Source organism: Primulina eburnea, chromosome 5, assembly GCF_022965805.1.
Source record: "Primulina eburnea isolate SZY01 chromosome 5, ASM2296580v1, whole genome shotgun sequence".
Lineage (NCBI taxonomy): Eukaryota > Viridiplantae > Streptophyta > Magnoliopsida > Lamiales > Gesneriaceae > Primulina > Primulina eburnea.
This window is the reverse complement of record NC_133105.1, coordinates 7926524-7946624: the sequence shown is the minus strand read 5'-3', so window position 1 is coordinate 7946624 and position 20101 is coordinate 7926524. Positions and strand designations below refer to the sequence as shown.

The 20101-nt window shown below is 37.6% G+C and overlaps 1 protein-coding gene across 10 annotated transcripts; it reads right to left on the bottom strand.

Moving 5' to 3' along the window:
• Positions 1 to 14600: 14600 nt before the first annotated feature.
• On the bottom strand, positions 14601 to 19048 carry LOC140832860 (putative pentatricopeptide repeat-containing protein At5g06400, mitochondrial). 10 transcript variants are annotated; one of them, XM_073197108.1, is made up of 3 exons: positions 15528 to 19047; positions 15278 to 15434; positions 14601 to 14846 (listed from the first exon to the last, which is right to left on the bottom strand). In XM_073197108.1, exon 1 carries the CDS (start codon positions 18889 to 18891, stop codon positions 15571 to 15573), a length of 3321 nt encoding a protein of 1106 aa, XP_073053209.1. In that variant the 5' UTR covers positions 18892 to 19047; the 3' UTR covers positions 14601 to 14846; positions 15278 to 15434; positions 15528 to 15570. The 10 variants fall into 10 exon arrangements, with proteins under 10 accessions (XP_073053209.1, XP_073053216.1, XP_073053215.1 ...); XM_073197115.1 differs by lacking the exon at positions 14601 to 14846 and having other exon boundaries at positions 14915 to 15395; positions 15493 to 15653; positions 15748 to 19044; XM_073197114.1 differs by lacking the exon at positions 14601 to 14846 and having other exon boundaries at positions 14915 to 15434; positions 15528 to 15653; positions 15748 to 19044.
• Between the last annotated feature and the right edge of the window lie 1053 nt (positions 19049 to 20101).

Below are 20101 nucleotides of genomic sequence, written 5' to 3'. Positions count from 1 at the left end.
GGTTCTGCTTCCAACACGTGGCTTGGGTCCGAGATGTATTTCCGTAGTTGGGACACGTGGAAAACGTTGTGAGTTCTAGACATGCTTGGTGGCAGTGCCAATCTGTATGCTAGCGTGCCCACTTTTTACAAAATCTCAAAGGGTCCTACATAACGGGGGTTTAGCTTCCCGACTTTACTGAATCGGACTACTCCTTTCATAGGCGACACTTTTACGTAGGCCTTCTCGCCAACGTTGAATTCCACTGGTCTTCTTTTCAGGTCGGCCCAGCTCTTTTTTCTGTCTTGAGCTGCCTTGAGTTTCTCTCGGACCACTGTAACCTTGTCTACTGTCATCTGTACGAGATCGGGTCCTACCACTGTCTTTTCTCCCACTTCATCCCAATATAAGGGTGACCGACATTTTCTTCCATACAGAGCTTCATATGGAGCCATCCCAATACTGCTGTGATAGCTGTTATTATAAGCAAACTCGATCAATGGTAGATGATTACTCCAATTGCTACTGAATTCTAGGGCGCATGCTCGCATCATGTCTTCTAGGGTTTGAATTGTTCTCTCGGTTTGGCCATCGGTTTGAGGGTGATAGGCCGTGCTAAGAGTAACTTTCGTTCCCATGGCCCCTTGGAAGCTTTTCGAAAAACGTGAGACAAACCTTGGGTCTTTGTTAGACAGGATGCTCACTGGTACTCCGTGCAGTCGTACAATATTGTCCCTATACAGTGTAGCTAACTTGTCCAGATTGTAGTTCATACGGACGGGTAGGAAGTGTGCAGATTTGTAAGTCTATCTACAATTACCCATATTCCGTCTTGACCTTGCCTCGACTTTGGTAATCCTACCACAAAGTCCATGGAGATGTGCTCCCATTTCCACTCGGGTATCTCCAAAGGTTGCAATAATTCTCCAGGTCGCTGGTGCTCTGCTTTGACCTGTTGACACACTTGGCATTTTGATACAAATTCTGCCACATCTCTTTTCATTCCATTCCACCAAAAATTACCCTTAAGGTCTCTGTACATTTTTGTACTTCCTGGATGGACTGAAAATTTGGACTTGTGCGTTTCTGACAATATTTCTTGGCGACGGTTATCGCTGTCTGGTACCCACAGTCGTCCTTTCATCCATAGGACTCCCTTGTCATCCAATTGTAGATCTTGAGACTTCCCGCTTTCGACTTGTTCCTTAAATTTCTTTAGTTCGGGATCTCGGTCCTGATTTAACTTGACGGTCTCTTGCAGACATGGCCGAGCGGAGAGTGAAGCTAGGGTGATCTTGCCTCCATTTTTCCGACTCAGAGCATCGGCCACTTTGTTCGCTTTACCTGGATGGTAACTTATAGTCAATTCGTAATCCTTCAGTAGTTTGATCCATCGACTTTGCCTCATGTTTAGTTCTTTTTGCGTGAACAAGTACTTGAGGCTTTGGTGATCCGTGAAAATTTCACACTTGGCGCCATAGAGGTAGTGTCTCCAAATTTTTAAGGCGAAGACAATTGCTGCTAACTCAAGATCATGCGTAGGGTAGTTCTTTTCGTGCGGTTTTAACTGCCTTGACGCATAGGCGATCACTCTTCCCTCTTGCATGAGTACGCATCCCAGACCTTATTTAGATGCGTCACTGTAGATGGTGAATTCCTTATCTTCAGTAGGTAAGATTAGCACTGGCGTGGATGCAAGTTTTTCCTTCAATGTCTGAAAACTTTTCTCGCAACCTTCGTCCCAGACGAACTTGGAATTCTTCTGAATGAGTTTATTCAGTGGTATGGCGATTGAGGAAAAACCTTCGACAAACTTTCTGTAATAACCTTCCAGTCCAAGAAAGCTCCTGATGTCGGTGGCGTTCTTAGGTTTTGGCTACTCTGTAATTGCCTCAACTTTCTTGGGATCCACTGATACTCCGGCTTCCGAGATCACATGTCCTAGAAAGGATACACTCTTAAGCCAGAACTCACATTTCTTAAACTTAGCATAAAGCTCTTTCTCCCTCAGTGTCTGTAGTGCGAGGCGGAGGTGCTCTTCATGTTCTTCCTCGTTGGGAGAATAAATGAGGATGTCATCAATAAATACCACTACGAACCGGTCCAGAAATGGTTTGAACACTCTGTTCATTAGGTCCATAAAGGCTGCAGGCGCGTTGGTCCGTCCAAAAGGCATCACTATGAACTCATAATGCCCATATCTTGTCCGAAAAGCTCTTTTGAAAATATCTTCAGCCCTGACCTTCCATTGGTAGTAGCATCTTCTCAGGTCAAGCTTGGAAAATGTTGTAACTTCTTTAAGTTGATCGAAAAGAATCGTCTATCATTGGAATAAGATGTTTATTCTCGATTGTGATCTTATTGGGTTCTCTATAATCTATACACAATCTCATACTTCTGTCTTCCTTATTCACCATCAGGACTAGAGTTTCTTATGGAGACGTACCCAGTTGAAATTGCTTCTTGTCTAGCAATTGTTGAAGTTGTTCTTTTGGCTCTTGTAGTTCAGTTGGCGTCCTTCGATATGGTGTTATTGAAATTGGTTCAGCACTGAGAACCACATTGATTTTGAACTCAACCTCGTGGTCCGAGACTATCCCGAGAATTCTTCCAGAAAAACGTTCGGAAATTCTCGCATTATTAGTGTATCTTCCAGCTTGAGCTCAATTTCTTCTTGCACTTCGTTCACCTTAATGGCCTTCCAAGTCTGGGAAGCAGAAAAATGTATTTCTGTCTCTTGGCATTGCCATGATACCTGATTTCTTCTTGGTTCACGGTTTGGATCTTGAAAATCTTACTCCGGCAATCTGCTGTTGCATTGCTCTTAGATTACCAAACCATCCATACGATGACATTGAAATCTACCAAAGTACTTGGAAACAAGTCAGCACGGAATATACGCGAATAGATGATGATTTTATTTTATGTTGAAATTATTATGATTACTATCTAAAAACTAAAAAACCCATATAAAATCTTGGAACTTAATTCAATATCAATCTATACCCTATTGATTTAAATCCCAAAAATTATAACTCAATCGTCAAAAAATAAAATCTTATTCAACCTTGAAATTAATCATCAATTAATTCATTTGTTAAATCTTACTTGCACTAAACCTTACTTTCCTCAAAACCATGAGCTTAGAGAGCTCTAACACAAACTATTTTTATTGAATGTCTTTCTCCTTGAATCTTTCTTAGTAACGAAAAAATTCAAAACTTATTATGTTGTACCTTCCTCAATATCCAGCAATAATCTCATAACTTATTTTATGCATATAAGATCGTAATCTACTAGTTATCCCAAAATAGTATAAATTATTAAACCTTAAGATATTGTCTCCCAATTCATTTAAACAATATAACCTAAAATCATACATATTTAAATTTAACGCTTAGCATTCTTAAGAACCCAAATTAATATTTATACATTTAACTATTGCCCAAAATCAACTTCCAAATTGGAATCTCCAAAACTTATTATAGCTCATATCCCATATTTTCACATACTAGTTTTTTTTTTCCATAAATAATTTATTATCCCCAAATCAAATATTTAACCTTAAGTCAGAAGCTTAAGTAACCTTATCTCACATAAATACAATCTCAACAATATCGGTCAATACTAATTGTTTTCTTAGTAAAATTCCATAAAAATCCGATAAGCACTACTTGAAACGCGTTGAACGAGATTTTTCGAGATATTTTTCAAAAATAGAAAGCCTAGGGATAAACATATGGATTGAAAGATTACGTCGAGAGGGTTTCAGAACAGTTGACAGAACCGAATTCGGAGTTTCCTACCGAAAAAAATCGAAAGGCACATGCTGGCGGGTTGACTCGTTGACTCGGCCGGGTTGACTCGCCGGGTTATTGTCGGAGCATAGGCGTATGACGGTGACGGCGTAAGTGTAACGTACCGTATTTTCATACTTAAAAATTTGCGGAAAAATTAAAAATTTTCTTAAACATAAAATAACATTCAAAGTTTGCCATAAAAATATCACAACCAAGTCCCCCATAAGACATGGCGGTTCAAAGTACTACAATAAAATTTGCTCACAAACGTTTTGCTCAAAGTATTTCCCTCGAACCAAGAAATCAGAGTTAATTAACATTTGCGTAAAAACATAAACTTTGCGGTCCTCGGGTTTAGCCTGCCACTCAGCCCAAGCCTGCCCCTTGGTCATCACCTCCTGTCTCCTCAACATAGACACCTGCATCGATCAAGTCTAGTGAGTCTAAAGACTCAACACGTATAAACTGGAATAACGAGTACTACATAATAAGATCGCATGCAACTTTAAAATAGGACATACATAATTTGAAACTTGAACTTGCGCATTAAATCTTGAACATACGTACATACATACTTCGACGTGCCATAACTTAAACTTTCCATAAACATGCTGCATACTTGAACATACTTTAACATACATAACTTCATCATTTTGCGTAGAGGATGTTTCAAAGCAAGTGACCCATACATAATAAACGCCTGATCAGACATACCACAGTACTGGGCTGACAGGGACGTATCCACTGCCGCATACATAAGATCCCTGTTCATAATTTAACAGGCCAGTTGATCCACGTTCATAATTTAACGCTTCACAACCACGATCTAACCCGTTCATAATTTAACGGGCGGATTGGTCCCCGTTCATAATTTAACGCTTTCCAATCCTAACATAATTTGGTCACAAGACATTTAGCATACCTCAAAACTTAAAATACTTTCTTTTGCACGTCAACATACTTACTTGGCGTTGAGGGATTCGTTGGACTTCGATCGGGGCCGTTGCTGCAACATACTAACATGAACTTGCATACTTAACTGGCATAACTTAGACGTAAAAATCATACTTACTCCTAAGCTCAATCAATACTTAGGACGTTCTAAGTTTTCCCATGACTCGACCTTGAAAACATCATATTAAACCTTAGCATACAACCTCAAACCGAATCCTAAGTGATGAAAGAATGTATCCCAAAAATAGGAGGACACGGACCCCGTGCCTAGGTCCGGGCTTGGGTCCGTGTAGATACTTCATGGTGTGTGTGTGTCGAAAAGTAAAGACACGGACCCCGTCTATAGGTCCGGGTCAGGGTCCGTGTAGATACTGTGAAGGGAACACTCGGAAAGGAGAGGGGCACGGACCCCGTGCATGGGTCCCTCAAGGGGTCCGTGTAGACTCGGGTTTTGGACACTACTGAGGAACAAGGGCACGGACCCCGTGTGGGGGTCCGGGTGAGGGTCCGTGTACTCGCGGGACAAGAAAACTCACGAAAATTCTGTACATGTTTTGCTTAACATCCTAGACTCGATTACACGGACTATGAAACGACACCCCGAGACCCACCTTAGCAGGCTATAACATCAACCAAATTCGTACAAACACCCAAAGCAATGTGTTCACCTTACAACACATACAATTCAAAGCATAGCAATTGACACCAATTCGTTTCCCACGACTCCTAACGCATTCGAGTGCCTATCGACACGATACGACGTATCAAATAACATCCCAACATCATACTAATCATACCTAGACGCAGCAACGATCACCCATCGATACCCAACGAAGCCTGCAACAAAAACTCAGGAACACATATTTTCATAAAAGTCGCAGTTTGAGCAGTCCCACGAAAAACGTCATAACTCACTCAATTTTCGTCCAAAAATTTCGAATCAAATATCAAATCGAAGGTATCGAAAAGTTCTACGTTTTTGCCGTTGAAAGTTTTCCCAAAATATGAACCGAAAAATCGCAGTTTTGACATGAACAGTAAAAACGAGTTTTAGATCTAAAACTTTTCTTTCGAAATTGATCCGATTCATGATCCGCTCAAACTACTAGCATCATACATAACTTTTACGCATAAAAACAACGCAACGCATAATATGACTTGATCGACACAGCAAGAACAGAATATACGTGCCTTTTGATATTTAAAAAATACCGTGACGACGATACCGAAGCGGAGAAGGATGCGAGGTTGATCCGGGACGAACGTGGCACTAATTTCTTGCAATGAAATAAAGAAAAGTTGCGGGAGAATTCGAAGGGGAGGGGCGGCTGCTACCATCTTGAAGAACCCTAGTTTTCTTTTTAAAATGGTGATAGGAAATTGTGTGGTGTGTGTTGTGTTATACGTGAGTGTGTGTGTAGGTGTGTGTGCGTGAGTCAACAAGTTAGGGAGGTAATTAGTGGGTTATTTTAGGGAAATAAATTGCTTAAATATAACTTAACCACTAATTAAAAGTAAATCAAACACTTACTCAATAATTCTTTGGAATTAAAATACACACTAATTTGAATCAAACTCTCTAATCAAAATAACACACACAAAAAAACTAATTTTAAAAATTCTAAACTCTTAAAATTACTAAATAAATGGTTTAGGCTTAACAATGCTAAAACTCAATAAATCATTTAAAATGCACATCCTCGACTTAAAATAAAATACCACATTTAAATTGCCAAAAACATCGTCACCGGTCTTTTCCTCGATCCCGCCTCGAATAATCGCCTGAAACATGAAATTCGAAAAGTATTTTAACATGCATCAATTAAACATAAATATTTAAATAATGAAAATTCTTAAATCGTGAATTAAAACCCAAATCAATGAATTAAGCATGCATTAAAACATTTAATAAAATACATAAGGAATTTAATAACTTGCACGCACGTGGCTCATGTGGATCTCAAATTTCGGGACGTCACAATCTATCCCCTTAATTTGAATTTCGTCCCCGAAATTCGCTTATCCTCGATAATCCAAAAGTTAGATTCTTAATTCTAGCATCCCAACGATCCACGCTACCGCTGCGCTACTCTGAATAAAATTAAGTCTTATGTTGTTCTTACGTCTCTTCAATCCTAATCAAATTGCCTACCAGAAACCTCGTTTGCTAATCGCAACTTAAAACGACTTATGGTAACTTAGCTTACTTTACTACGACCTCGAATTCGGACTTTTCTCGTTGTTCTCAATATTAGAAATGAAGGTTCAAACTTATCGTATCTTACCTTCTCTATACTATACCTGTAATGTCAATGACCTATTACATTAGCATTTATGCAGTCCAACCTAAGAGGTCTTAGCACCAACGGTTACTGATCAACTTCCATCCTCAGCAATACACTTACAAGTTAAATCTTATCTTAATCCCCATAATAATATTGGCCTACAATCCTTGAATCGAATATTTACCTTACGATACAAACTTACATAACTTAGCTATTTACAAGTACGACCCAAATATAAAATTGTTGCCAACCTTTCATTTCGAGTAACATAAATCCGTAAAACCCCAAAATATATAATATCGATCCTCTCCTTAAATAAAAACTTTCTAGCATCAATCACATGCTTAAACTATTCTCTTCACGATTACAATATAGTTAAAGCCTAAGACACTTGAACTTTCCTCATTGGAACGAATGTCCCACTTAGACGTATCCACAATACTCAATTAATTCTAGCGTAAAAACTTAATAAGTTTCCTTTGTTAATGATGGACTAACTCTAATAAATCAACTCCTCTTAACAAATAGAATTCTAGAATCCCCATATCAAGCTTTTAGATTTCTTACTCAATAAAAATCTTAATATTCACTTATTGATAACTTATGTTGAACACCACTAATTTCCTTTGTTTTTATTTCACCCGAAAATTCCGTATGAGCAAATATCCCATAAATTTGAAATTCAACCTTACGCAGTCCAAATAGTTTTGGATAACATAATTCCAACACACATAATCACTTCTCAAGTTTCTTAATAACCTACAAAAATTCCCAAGACAAGATGTCTACTTCAATTCTTACATGCGTCGTCTATTAAAAAAACTAATCATCAACCATACCCAACCTTCTAGAAAAATCAAATTCCAACAAAGGTACAAGCTTAATTGTTACAATCATGACTAAAACTTATGACACATCGACTTAAGTTCCCAAAAAAAAATTTTTCGCTAACTCAATGTCTACTCTTATAACTTAGCTAAACGATCAACTTTACCTCAAATCGTTATCACCCTGAATTTTAAATTTGCCGCAACATTAATTCACTAGCGCTTAATTTTTCGAGCCAAATGTCGATTCATCTTACAATCCCCTTGATTACCATTTCTTATAATATTATAACCCAGATACTTCAAGGTTCTAATGATCCCTTCGAGCTTAAATCATCGAAAATTCTTATCATTTAAATCATTCAGTTCTCACTTACTGCTAAACTAGTTCCCCAAATTCCTTAAAATTGTAGCATTAATTCATTATTTCCTCAAAATTATCCAGTTTGTCCCAAATTTCGGAAATTCCACATTTACCCATAAGTTGTTGGCGTTCCTAATTCCATCTTATAGATTTCTCGTAACACAAAGTTCAATAATTTTAGGCTTATTAAACCCAAAATCAATTCCATAACCTCGAAAAGCTACTGATCTTACTCAGGTGTTCCTTAAAAGTTCGAACTAAATCCTCAAAAGTTTCAAAATTTGCAATTTGGTCCTTAAAGTTCCCACAATTTATATTTTTGGCCCTACAACTCTTTGAAATTTGCATCTTCGTACCCATAAATTTTTTCGACTTAACCTCATTAACCTTAAAATTCTTTGCACTCAAAATCGAATCCCCAAAATTTGGTAAATTTGAAAATAATCCCTTAGAGTATTGCTTTACACTTAGGTCCTTAAAATTCTCAATTCATGAAATTCAATCCTTAAATATATCTAGATAGAACATACACTTTAAATAAATTCTTCGTCTTATACTTCCAAAGATCGTCGTAGCCTTCGAATCATTAATTCTTACATGAAATCTTCAAGAAATTAATTAAGCTAGCAACCACGAACCATTTGTAATTTCTTAGAAAATCTACAAGTCTCAAAAGCATTCGTAATTGTCAAATTTAACTTATGACTCACTAGTCTAACATCAGTACTACTATCCAAAAATTAATATAGAAAAATCATTTACAACTTTTTCTAACGCCCAAAAGCAAAATTCTTACTCATGTCCAATTCCACCACACCAGCGTGCAAGAAAATTAAATAGTTTTTCATTTCATGTCGTAACATGCATAAAAAAATTTAAAGATCCATTCTCAACTTATAACGACATGCAAACCCGTACTCCAAAACGTATGTCATATAAACATACAGGTGATAGAATTAAAACATGCACATGCCGAAATCATGACTTCATGCTTACTACTTAAAAGACTTTAAAACTGTAAAACTTACAGACTTGAGGTGTGACTTCGAGAGCTTCTTGCGACTGGCAGTAGGCATAACCCTTTACAAGAACACCGCTCTGATACCAACTGTAACGTACCGTATTTTCATACTTAAAAATTTGCGGAAAAATTAAAAATTTTCTTTTAAACTGAAAGGAATGCGGAAATGAAATCAAATACGGTCGTCACTACATCCTTCATCAATAAAAATGTTTGAAATCGACATCACCAATAAAATTTGCTAAAAAGAAACACTTGCTCCAAAAGTCTTGAAATGAAACATAACATCAGAGTATTTTGAACTTGCATAAAAATCGTAAAATAACATGGGCGGTCCTCGGGTTTAGCCTGCCACTCAGCCCAAGCCTGCCCCTTGGTCATCACCTCCTGTCTCCTCAACATAGACACCTGCATCGATCAAGTCTAGTGAGTCTAAAGACTCAACACGTATAAACTGGAATAACGAGTACTACATAATAAGATCGCATGCAACTTTAAAATAGGACATACATAATTTGAAACTTGAACTTGCGCATTAAATCTTGAACATACGTACATACATACTTCGACGTGCCATAACTTAAACTTTTCATAAACATGCTGCATACTTGAACATACTTTAACATACATAACTTCATCATTTTGCGTAGAGGATGTTTCAAAGCAAGTGACCCATACATAATAAACGCCTGATCAGACATACCACAGTACTGGGCTGACAGGGACGTATCCACTGCCGCATACATAAGATCCCTGTTCATAATTTAACAGGCCAGTTGATCCACGTTCATAATTTAACGCTTCACAACCACGATCTAACCCGTTCATAATTTAACGGGCGGATTGGTCCCCGTTCATAATTTAACGCTTTCCAATCCTAACATAATTTGGTCACAAGACATTTAGCATACCTCAAAACTTAAAATACTTTCTTTTGCACGTCAACATACTTACTTGGCGTTGAGGGATTCGTTGGACTTCGATCGGGGCCGTTGCTGCAACATACTAACATGAACTTGCATACTTAACTGGCATAACTTAGACGTAAAAATCATACTTACTCCTAAGCTCAATCAATACTTAGGACGTTCTAAGTTTTCCCATGACTCGACCTTGAAAACATCATATTAAACCTTAGCATACAACCTCAAACCGAATCCTAAGTGATGAAAGAATGTATCCCAAAAATAGGAGGACACGGACCCCGTGCCTAGGTCCGGGCTTGGGTCCGTGTAGATACTGCATGGTGTGTGTGTGTCGAAAAGTAAAGGCATGGACCCCGTCTATAGGTCCGGGTCAGGGTCCGTGTAGATACTGTGAAGGGAACACTCGGAAAGGAGAGGGGCATGGACCCCGTGCATGGGTCCCTCAAGGGGTCCGTGTAGACTCGGGTTTTGGACACTACTGAGGAACAAGGGCACGGACCCCGTGTGGGGGTCCGGGTGAGGGTCCGTGTACTCGCGGGACAAGAAAACTCACGAAAATTCTGTACATGTTTTGCTTAACATCCTAGACTCGATTACACGGACTATGAAACGACACCCCGAGACCCACCTTAGCAGGCTATAACATCAACCAAATTCGTACAAACACCCAAAGCAATGAGTTCACCTTACAACACATACAATTCAAAGCATAGCAATTGACACCAATTCGTTTCCCACGACTCCTAACGCATTCGAGTGCCTATCGACACGATACGACGTATCAAATAACATCCCAACATCATACTAATCATACCTAGACGCAGCAACGATCACCCATCGATACCCAACGAAGCCTGCAACAAAAACTCAGGAACACATATTTTCATAAAAGTCGCAGTTTGAGCAGTCCCACGAAAAACGTCATAACTCACTCAATTTTCGTCCAAAAATTTCGAATCATATATTAAATCGAAGGTATCGAAAAGTTCTACGTTTTTGCCGTTGAAAGTTTTCCCAAAATATGAACCGAAAAATCGCAGTTTTGACATGAACAGTAAAAACGAGTTTTAGATCTAAAACTTTTCCTTCGAAATTGATCCGATTCATGATCCGCTCAAACTACTAGCATCATACATAACTTTTACGCATAAAAACAACGCAACGCATAATATGACTTGATCGACACAGCAAGAACAGAATATACGTGCCTTTTGATATTTAAAAAATACCGTGACGACGATACTGAAGCGGAGAAGGATGCGAGGTTGATCCGGGACGAACGTGGCACTAATTTCTTGCAATGAAATAAAGAAAAGTTGCGGGAGAATTCGAAGGGGAGGGGCGGCTGCTACCATCTTGAAGAACCCTAGTTTTCTTTTTAAAATAGTGATAGGAAATTGTGTGGTGTGTGTTGTGTTATACGTGAGTGTGTGTGTAGGTGTGTGTGCGTGAGTCAACAAGTTAGGGAGGTAATTAGTGGGTTATTTTAGGGAAATAAATTGCTTAAATATAACTTAACCACTAATTAAAAGTAAATCAAACACTTACTCAATAATTCTTTGGAATTAAAATACACACTAATTTGAATCAAACTCTCTAATCAAAATAACACACACAAAAAAACTAATTTTAAAAATTCTAAACTCTTAAAATTACTAAATAAATGGTTTAGGCTTAACAATGCTAAAACTCAATAAATCATTTAAAATGCACATCCTCGACTTAAAATAAAATACCACATTTAAATTGCCAAAAACATCGTCACCGGTCTTTTCCTCGATCCCGCCTCGAATAATCGCCTGAAACATGAAATTCGAAAAGTATTTTAACATGCATCAATTAAACATAAATATTTAAATAATGAAAATTCTTAAATCGTGAATTAAAACCCAAATCAATGAATTAAGCATGCATTAAAACATTTAATAAAATACATAAGGAATTTAATAACTTGCACGCACGTGGCTCATGTGGATCTCAAATTTCGGGACGTCACAGTAAGGGTCACGGAACCGGTGACGGCACGGCTAGAATCGGTCGGAAAGCTCCCTGATTTGGTCAGAAAAATCGCGCAACTCGTTAATTCCCTCGAATTTGGGCGTTCCCGATTGGTTGCTCCGATCCTTAAATTGATTGTTGCGAAACGTTACCCATGGATTGCATATTGTTTGGGTAAAAGGAATTGAATATCAGAGTGGGATTGTTTGGGTAATTGGGCAAAATATCGTGCGGTGTTAGGGTTTGAGCGAAAATTGGTAGATCTGAAATTCCCGTCGCATCCTAAAGCAAAATCCGAAATTGGTTGAGGGTTTTTGTTCGTTTTGTCGAGAAAAATCTGGATCGGGTCTCCGATTGAAGAAATGGTACCGGAATCGGCCGGAATCGCCGAAACAACGTGGCGGCGCGCTAAGGCGCCGTTTGGCCGAAAATTTCCGAAAAATATTTCCGAATTTTTTTTTTTTGAAACTCGATTCTTCCACTCGGATTTTGAACCTGGCTCTGATACCACTAAAATGTCACGTCCCGAGACTCGGGTTTGACACCGGCGTTGTTTAACGATCACGCGATTGAAAACAACAAGCCTTCGTAGCACAGTTTAAACCGAAACCAGTCTATGATTCATATTTCAACCGAAATAAATATTGTCTTTACAATAATGGAATAACAAAAAAAAAACGACAGAGTTTATAATGCGGAAACGTAAAAAAATAACTTAAACTAAATTCTTCTAGCGTTCACCATCCCCAAAATTTTCGGACTCCTCATCCTCGAGTTCTTCTTCAGACTTATCTGGGAAGGTTGTAAGGGGGGGTGAGTATTTGGGAATACTCAGCAAACGGGGGGATATCGAGCACAATAAAACAACATGCATAATTTAAAAAAAAAACACATACTTGCATAACTTTTCCAAACACTGCGATTTATCTACTTTCTATGGTTTACTGACGTCAGTCCCTAATTTTTACTCCTCTAAGGGGGCGAGGCCGTATAGCGGTTATGTCCCCCACCGCGTAAGGGTACGTCATGGTTGGGATTCCCACCCATATACAGTCGATTCCTCACAGTGTTTTTAAAATCGTATGACAACACAAAAGTAGAAGAAAAATTGTACTCGACTATTTTTTTCTTTCAAAATTTTCGAAAATAATTCCACATGCATAACCGGAATTTTAAACATTAAAATAGCCCACTTACATTAAATTTCTTGAAGAAAACTTGAAAAACTACGGTGGCTGGACTGCGGCAGGGCTTCGCTGTGCTCGAAAAAAAAAACCTAAGGAACTAGAGGGGATTCTCGAAAATTATGGTGTGATATGAGGTGTGAATTTTGAGTTAGGTGACCCTCCTATTTATAGGGGTTGAATGCTATCTCGATAGGTATCATCCGTGTATCAAATCTCCAACAAAATCGTGATCTAAATTTTGGTGATACGCGAAAATCTAATCTTTATCCAACCAAATTTTCGAAATTTTGTATGATATATAAACTCTTGAATTCGAAATTCTAGGGTTGGTATTATCTCATGCTTGATTTTTATCCCGATATCAAAAATTATCTCAAATCTTAGTTCTTTATCTGCTTAATATTAAATAATATACATGATATTATTATTCACTAAAATCTTGCAAAATCTCATATCCTAAAATTTAAATAAAAATCTGGTATCCAAAATATACTGTCATGATAAAACGATAACTTAAAATCTTGGGTTTTACAAGTACCGTTCACGTGGAAAACTTTTTTTTTATCCATCTCGAGTTTCGAGCAAATAACCATCCAACACCCAACAGGAAAGCCAAAATGACCTCACTAAATAAAATATATATAGAAAAGAATTAAGATGGGTGATTCCCCTTTCTGTTTTGTATTTACGCTTCTTTTGTTTTTTAATTAATTAATTATTATTTTTTAAGTGGATGTTATTTATCAAATTTTAAATTCTAAAAAGCTAGTATTTAAAATTAAAATTTGCTTAGAATTTAGATTTTAAAGTGCCCCGATTATTAATTCATTCTCTTATTAACTTGCACGTTTAGTTTGTCATACCGACTCATACTATCAATTTATAGCGACTTTTCGTTCTAATGATTATTTTTAGGTTACAGATATTTTAAGAATGATTTAATAATTAAATTACAACTTATACATGCGCATGACATAAGCACTGATTTTAGCTAATAAGTTATTGGTGGAAATATAAAAAGTTAAAAGTATGAATATACCTGGAGCAGAAAAAATTTAGGAAAAATTTTAATTATATTCAGATAATTCGTCAAAGTTTAGTTTTAATCCAACAACTCGATTTTTTTTTAGTTTTTTTGTTTCCGAAAGCCAGTAAACTCATCGAAAATCATTTATCTAAATATGACATTTTCTTTTATTTATTTTAATTAGATTTTTAATATATATGATATAAATTTTGTTACCACATGAACAACATAGGATAACATTGATGTCAAATAAGCAATATTCATTACAAAAAAATCCAAGTTATTGGATAAAAAAACAATTTTGACAATTTACATGATTAAAATCTAAAACAGACACGACTAAAATAGACATTTTTGCAGGAATTTATGTGTGTTATCAATAAATAAAATTTATAATCATAACAAAAGAAAAAATATTGAGTATCACCAACGAATGTACATCTGAAACTCTCGATGCTGGAACATTCACCATTTTGTGCTGTAACCCGGTATACAGCAAGAGGATTAATCCTTGTCAGAGTTAGGGGGGTGGAAATAATTTTCTTGGCTCCACATCATGTTTTATGACCCAAAGGTTTATCATTAAAGTTTGGAAATGGAAAAAGAATCTAGCACTGGTAGAAGAAATCAGGTAATATTCTGATACATGGGTATCATGCATCAGTGAAAGAAGAGGAAATCACACGTTCAGAATTCTCCCAGACGAGGTTTTAGGCTTCGTAGAGTTGAGAAAATAACCATCGAAAAGTAGTAACTTCAGGCGAGGAGGAGAAGATTGGTATACGGCTATATTTGAAAATGTAACGGATAAGGAATGAAGTTTCCAACCCCCTTCACACACACACACACACACACACATATACTAGTCTAAAAAGGAAACTTTTTAAAATGATCATAAGAAATGCTTACTCCATCATGGGAAAGAACTCCCCAGGAAAGGCATTCGTTTGTTGAAGCAGATCCTGAAGCAATTGAACGATTTGAACAAGATCTTCAACATCATGGACCCCTTGATTGCCTCCTTTCTCTAGAGAAATGGCTCATTATTGACTTCACACAGACATTTCTAATAGGGAACCTAAGGAATGCATCGAAACTATACGAGCAGAGAAGCATAAAGTTACTAAAAGAACATAAATTTACTTCAATCTGTGCTAACCTTTTTGTCCCGTTGATTCCTGAAGCTATGGTCGCCTGATTCTTCAATGGTTCAAAGTATTAGGACCTAAAAACCAGCCCATATGGCAGAGAAAAAGTGCACATATCTCACAGATTAACTGTGATGCTGCGGGGAGACAAAGGACAAATAAAACAAACTTAGTATGATAGTATTGTGATGAGAGCAAAAGTAAGAAAACAAGGAGGTGCCTCATTGATACCAATTTTCTCTGTCTTTTGAGATCCCACTTCTTCTTCAATACAATCTGGGCCAAATTAGGTTTGCCTTCTCTATTTAGCCCATAAAAAATTGTTCTAAAATTGATTGTACTGGGAATAATCCCATTAAGCATCATTTCAGAAATGAGTTTGATCGCTTCTTCAGACTTGCCAGTTCTACAAAGGCAATTGATAAACATAGAATACATCTTAAAATCAGGTGATGGCCCATTCTTTTTTATATGATGGAATACATTCCAAGCGTCCCTAACCTGCCCCATTCTTACATATCCACAAATCAGCACAGAATAAGTGATGGTGGTAGGCTGACAACCCACTTTTTTCATTTCTTCTAGCATTTCCAAAGCTCTGTTTATATCTTTCTCCTTGAAAAAGTAGATTATTAAAGAAGTGTATACATGAACAGTTGGATGGAAGCCGACATGTTTCATGGTTTTCATCTTTTCCAGTGCCTCTTCCAATAGCCCCTTACGTAGTAAACAGTGAATCAAGCTACCATATGTGTACTGGTCTAAGATATTTCTTTCAGCACCTACTTCGCTCATCAAGGCCAAAGCATCCTCCAACTTCCCTGCCCGGCACAGGGACCTAAAATACAAGGAATAAGACAGTGGAACCGAGAAACCACATTTGAGCAAGGATTTCACACAGCTTCTGGCATCTGACATTTTATTGACTTCACATAAACAGACAAGATAAGCTTCAATCACTTCTTTATCAGGAATCCACCCCATCCGAATCATTTCTTGATATATGCGGATTGCTTCATCAACTTTCCTACCCTTTTTCCCAACGAGAGATATTAACAAAGAATTGTATGTGCTGTTAGTTGGTCTGCAACCACTAAGTTTCATTTCTCTGAAATTTCTCAATGCAATATCAGTCAACCCTGTTCGACCATACTGCATTATCATGATTGTCCATGTATCAGATGTTAAGGAGCAACCTCTTCTCTTCATCTCATAGAAGAGGCTTCTCATTGTTTTGAAGTCTTTCCCCTGACCAGCGATTTTCATGGCCATGTTATATGATTGTGCATCGTGAAAATATCCAGCTTTCTTCCCAACCCAAGAGAAAAATTTTAAGGCATTTCCACCATTTAGCTTGCAATTACGCAAAACCTCCACCACAAAGTCTGGAATAATCTGGAAAGAGCATTTCTTCAGTTTTTCTTGCACAAAGCTCCAATCAGTTGAGGACGATAAAATTTGGCAAACTTCAAGTGTTTCATGACCACAAGATCTTGACACTAACCCTGGCAAGGTATTTGGCAACCTTGGTTGTTCCACTTGATTGAATTCTGATTTTTCAGTCGATTTTAGGTAAGTGCCTAGTTTACCTTCCAGTTCCACTTTGCCTCTATGATAAAACGTACAAGCTCTATGCATCAGCTTCATCGCTTCTAGTTTCTCCGCCCCTTCATTTTTTTCCAGATAAGATAGGACCCGCTTATACATATCATCTCTAATATTTATGTTGCGGGAATGCATTTCATCCAAAACCTTGATAATTTCATGCGTTTGGGAAACTTTACAGAGCTCCTTCATAAATATTGTATAGTCTTTAGAAGTGGCTTTGATTCCTTTCTCATCCATGCTCTTGAAAACTTTCCATGCTTCAGAAATGCAATTCTGTCTAACATAACCAGCAGCAACAGCAGTTATCGCTAAACTGTCTAGCTGAATTCCCATTTCTATCATCTCATTGTAAAGCTCAATACCTTTTTGAAAATCATTCTTCCAGAAAAGGTATTGCATCAAATTTGTGTAAGCAGACACTGATACATCACCAGAATCCTTCATCTCTTGGAAAAGATTAAATGCCTCAGCAACTTCGTTTCTTCTCAGGTGCGTGCTTATAAGGATTTCATATATCTTTCGATGAAAAACATTTCTTTTCTTCATCATTTCAACTATCTCCAACGCATCCACAATCCTATCTGTGCTACAAAGCCCTTTCACGAGCATAACAATAATTTCGCTATCAAGGCTGACATTCTTATTCTTCATGTTCTGAATTAATTCCAAGGCCTCTCTGATTCTTCTGGCAATGCACAAACTATTCAACATCAGACCATAAACACGAGGCTCGGGAATCTCAGAATTTATGATCATGCTATCACCAACCAAATGAATTGCCGCGATATCTCCAGACGACGCTAAGCACTTGAGTAATTGTTTATACAGTCCCACGTCCATATCCACCTTTTTATGTATCATTTCCTTGTAGAACTCCAAAGCAATGCCCGCTTCTTTGCCATTGCACAGCGCAAGCAACATTGTTCTGAAGGTGATTCCATCGGGTTCAACACCGGTTTTCTTCATTTTCTCAAACACGGACAAGGCTTTGCCAATCATATTTGCTCTACCATAATGAGACACAAGGGTAGTCCATGTCTTAACATTCTTCCCATAAAAACTCTTCTCTATCCCCTCCACCAATTCCTCAACCAACCCAAACTCCTTCGCCTCCGAGGCTAGGAGAATCACCTGATTGCAAATGTTGGCCGTGAGTCGAAATCCTTCCCTTAATTTCAACCAATTGAAAAACTGCAAACCCAAATGAGGAACTTTGAAACACCTCTTCAACACCTTCTCAACAACCTCCTCATCGTACTCGAAACCAGCATTCTCCAGTTTTTCCTCCATAGAAACCCTTCCATTGTCACCCCTTATGATCTCAGTGATCTTATGAACCGTTGGACTAACATCTACTAACTCATGTTCATCCGGTAAAACTGAAAGCTTTTCCACCTTTACTCCATCTAATTTCTTCTCCGCATTTTCACAAACAACATGCAGACTACATTCCGACTCTCCAGCCACGCTCGCTTCACTTTGTTTCGGTTGAGTTTCTTTTGATATTAATAACCCACGTGGATCATTTTTATCCAGCACAATGCTTTCAGTTCCTAAAACACCAAGAATTTCATGGAATAGCGACCCAAAACCTTGCGTTTCTCTTCTGTCATTCAAATCGCCAGTTTTACGACGTTTCTTGGAATTTTGAGGTGTGATCGATGGCTTGAACAAAGTCGAAAAGCAAACCAACTGGGCAGCTCCTGGCGCTAAAATTATAACTTTTTGCAAATTGTTGCAAGAATTTGAATTCAACAAGTACCGCATTATCAGCTGATTTCGACCTGTTGTTGAAACTGGCGGAAGCTCAATAGTTTAAGACAAGCAAAATGGGGGAAATTCTAGATTGGTCTCCAATTTTTGGGGTCATAACGGATTCAGTCCCAAATGTTTTTAATCAGTCAATTTAGTCCCAAACGTCTAATTTTCCCCCAATAATTTGTTTGTTAAGTTAGACGGAAGGAACGTAGAAACAAACCATTTTTCTTCTTCTCCCCAAATCAGTACCTCCCTAATTTCTTCTTCTCCCTCAAATCGACTATGTCGCTGCTGTCGAGCCCTAACTACTGTCGGACACCACTCCCCGAACGATCACGTTCGTGGTTGCTTCTTTTCCCCTCTGTTAAGATTGAGATTTAGCCTAACTCAACCCAAAAACTAGTTTGAGGATGGATGATTGTTCAAGTCCATATATGCAATTTTCACAGAATTTATCTAACTAATGTGAGGCTACTAACAAACCGTTCTCACACTCAAGAATGATTGCAACCCCAAAAACTAGTTCAAAGGTAGATGATTATTCAAGTTTATATATACAACTCTCACGGAATTTATCTAACCAAGGTAACTAACACACTCTTCTCACGCTCAAGAATGATTAGACAGTCCAACACATAAGTGGCTCAACACATAACGGTGGAACATGAGCTCTGATACTGTTAAGATTGAGACTTAAACCTAACTTAACCCTAAAAGCTTGCTCAAGATGGGAGGATTGTTCAAGTTCATATATATAACTCTTAAAAAATTTATCTAACTTATGTGAGACAATTAACACCCCTGCTATTTTTCCCACATTGTTTTTCCATTCTTCTAAATTTCTTGTACAGCTCTTGGGTGGTGAGCTCATGTATAATGGCCAAAAGGATAATTTGTCATTGGATAGCACTCCAAATTATGGTATTATTTAATTTTTTCGGTCTCGGAAACTTTTATTTGTATCACGTATTTTTCAAGAATCTGATGCACTTCTTTTTTTTAGTTTTCATTGGACAATCAGATTGTATCACACTTAAAATCTATTTCAAATGAAGATTACAATCTAATGAAGAGTACAAGGAATACATCGGGGAAGTTTTGGATAGTTCAACTTTGTTGATCTTTATAAACTAGGAATGATCGAATTGTGGAGATATACAGAGGATCTTGGATTCAAAAACAAAGAATCAATTAAGTTTTGGCACAAACTCGGAGGAAC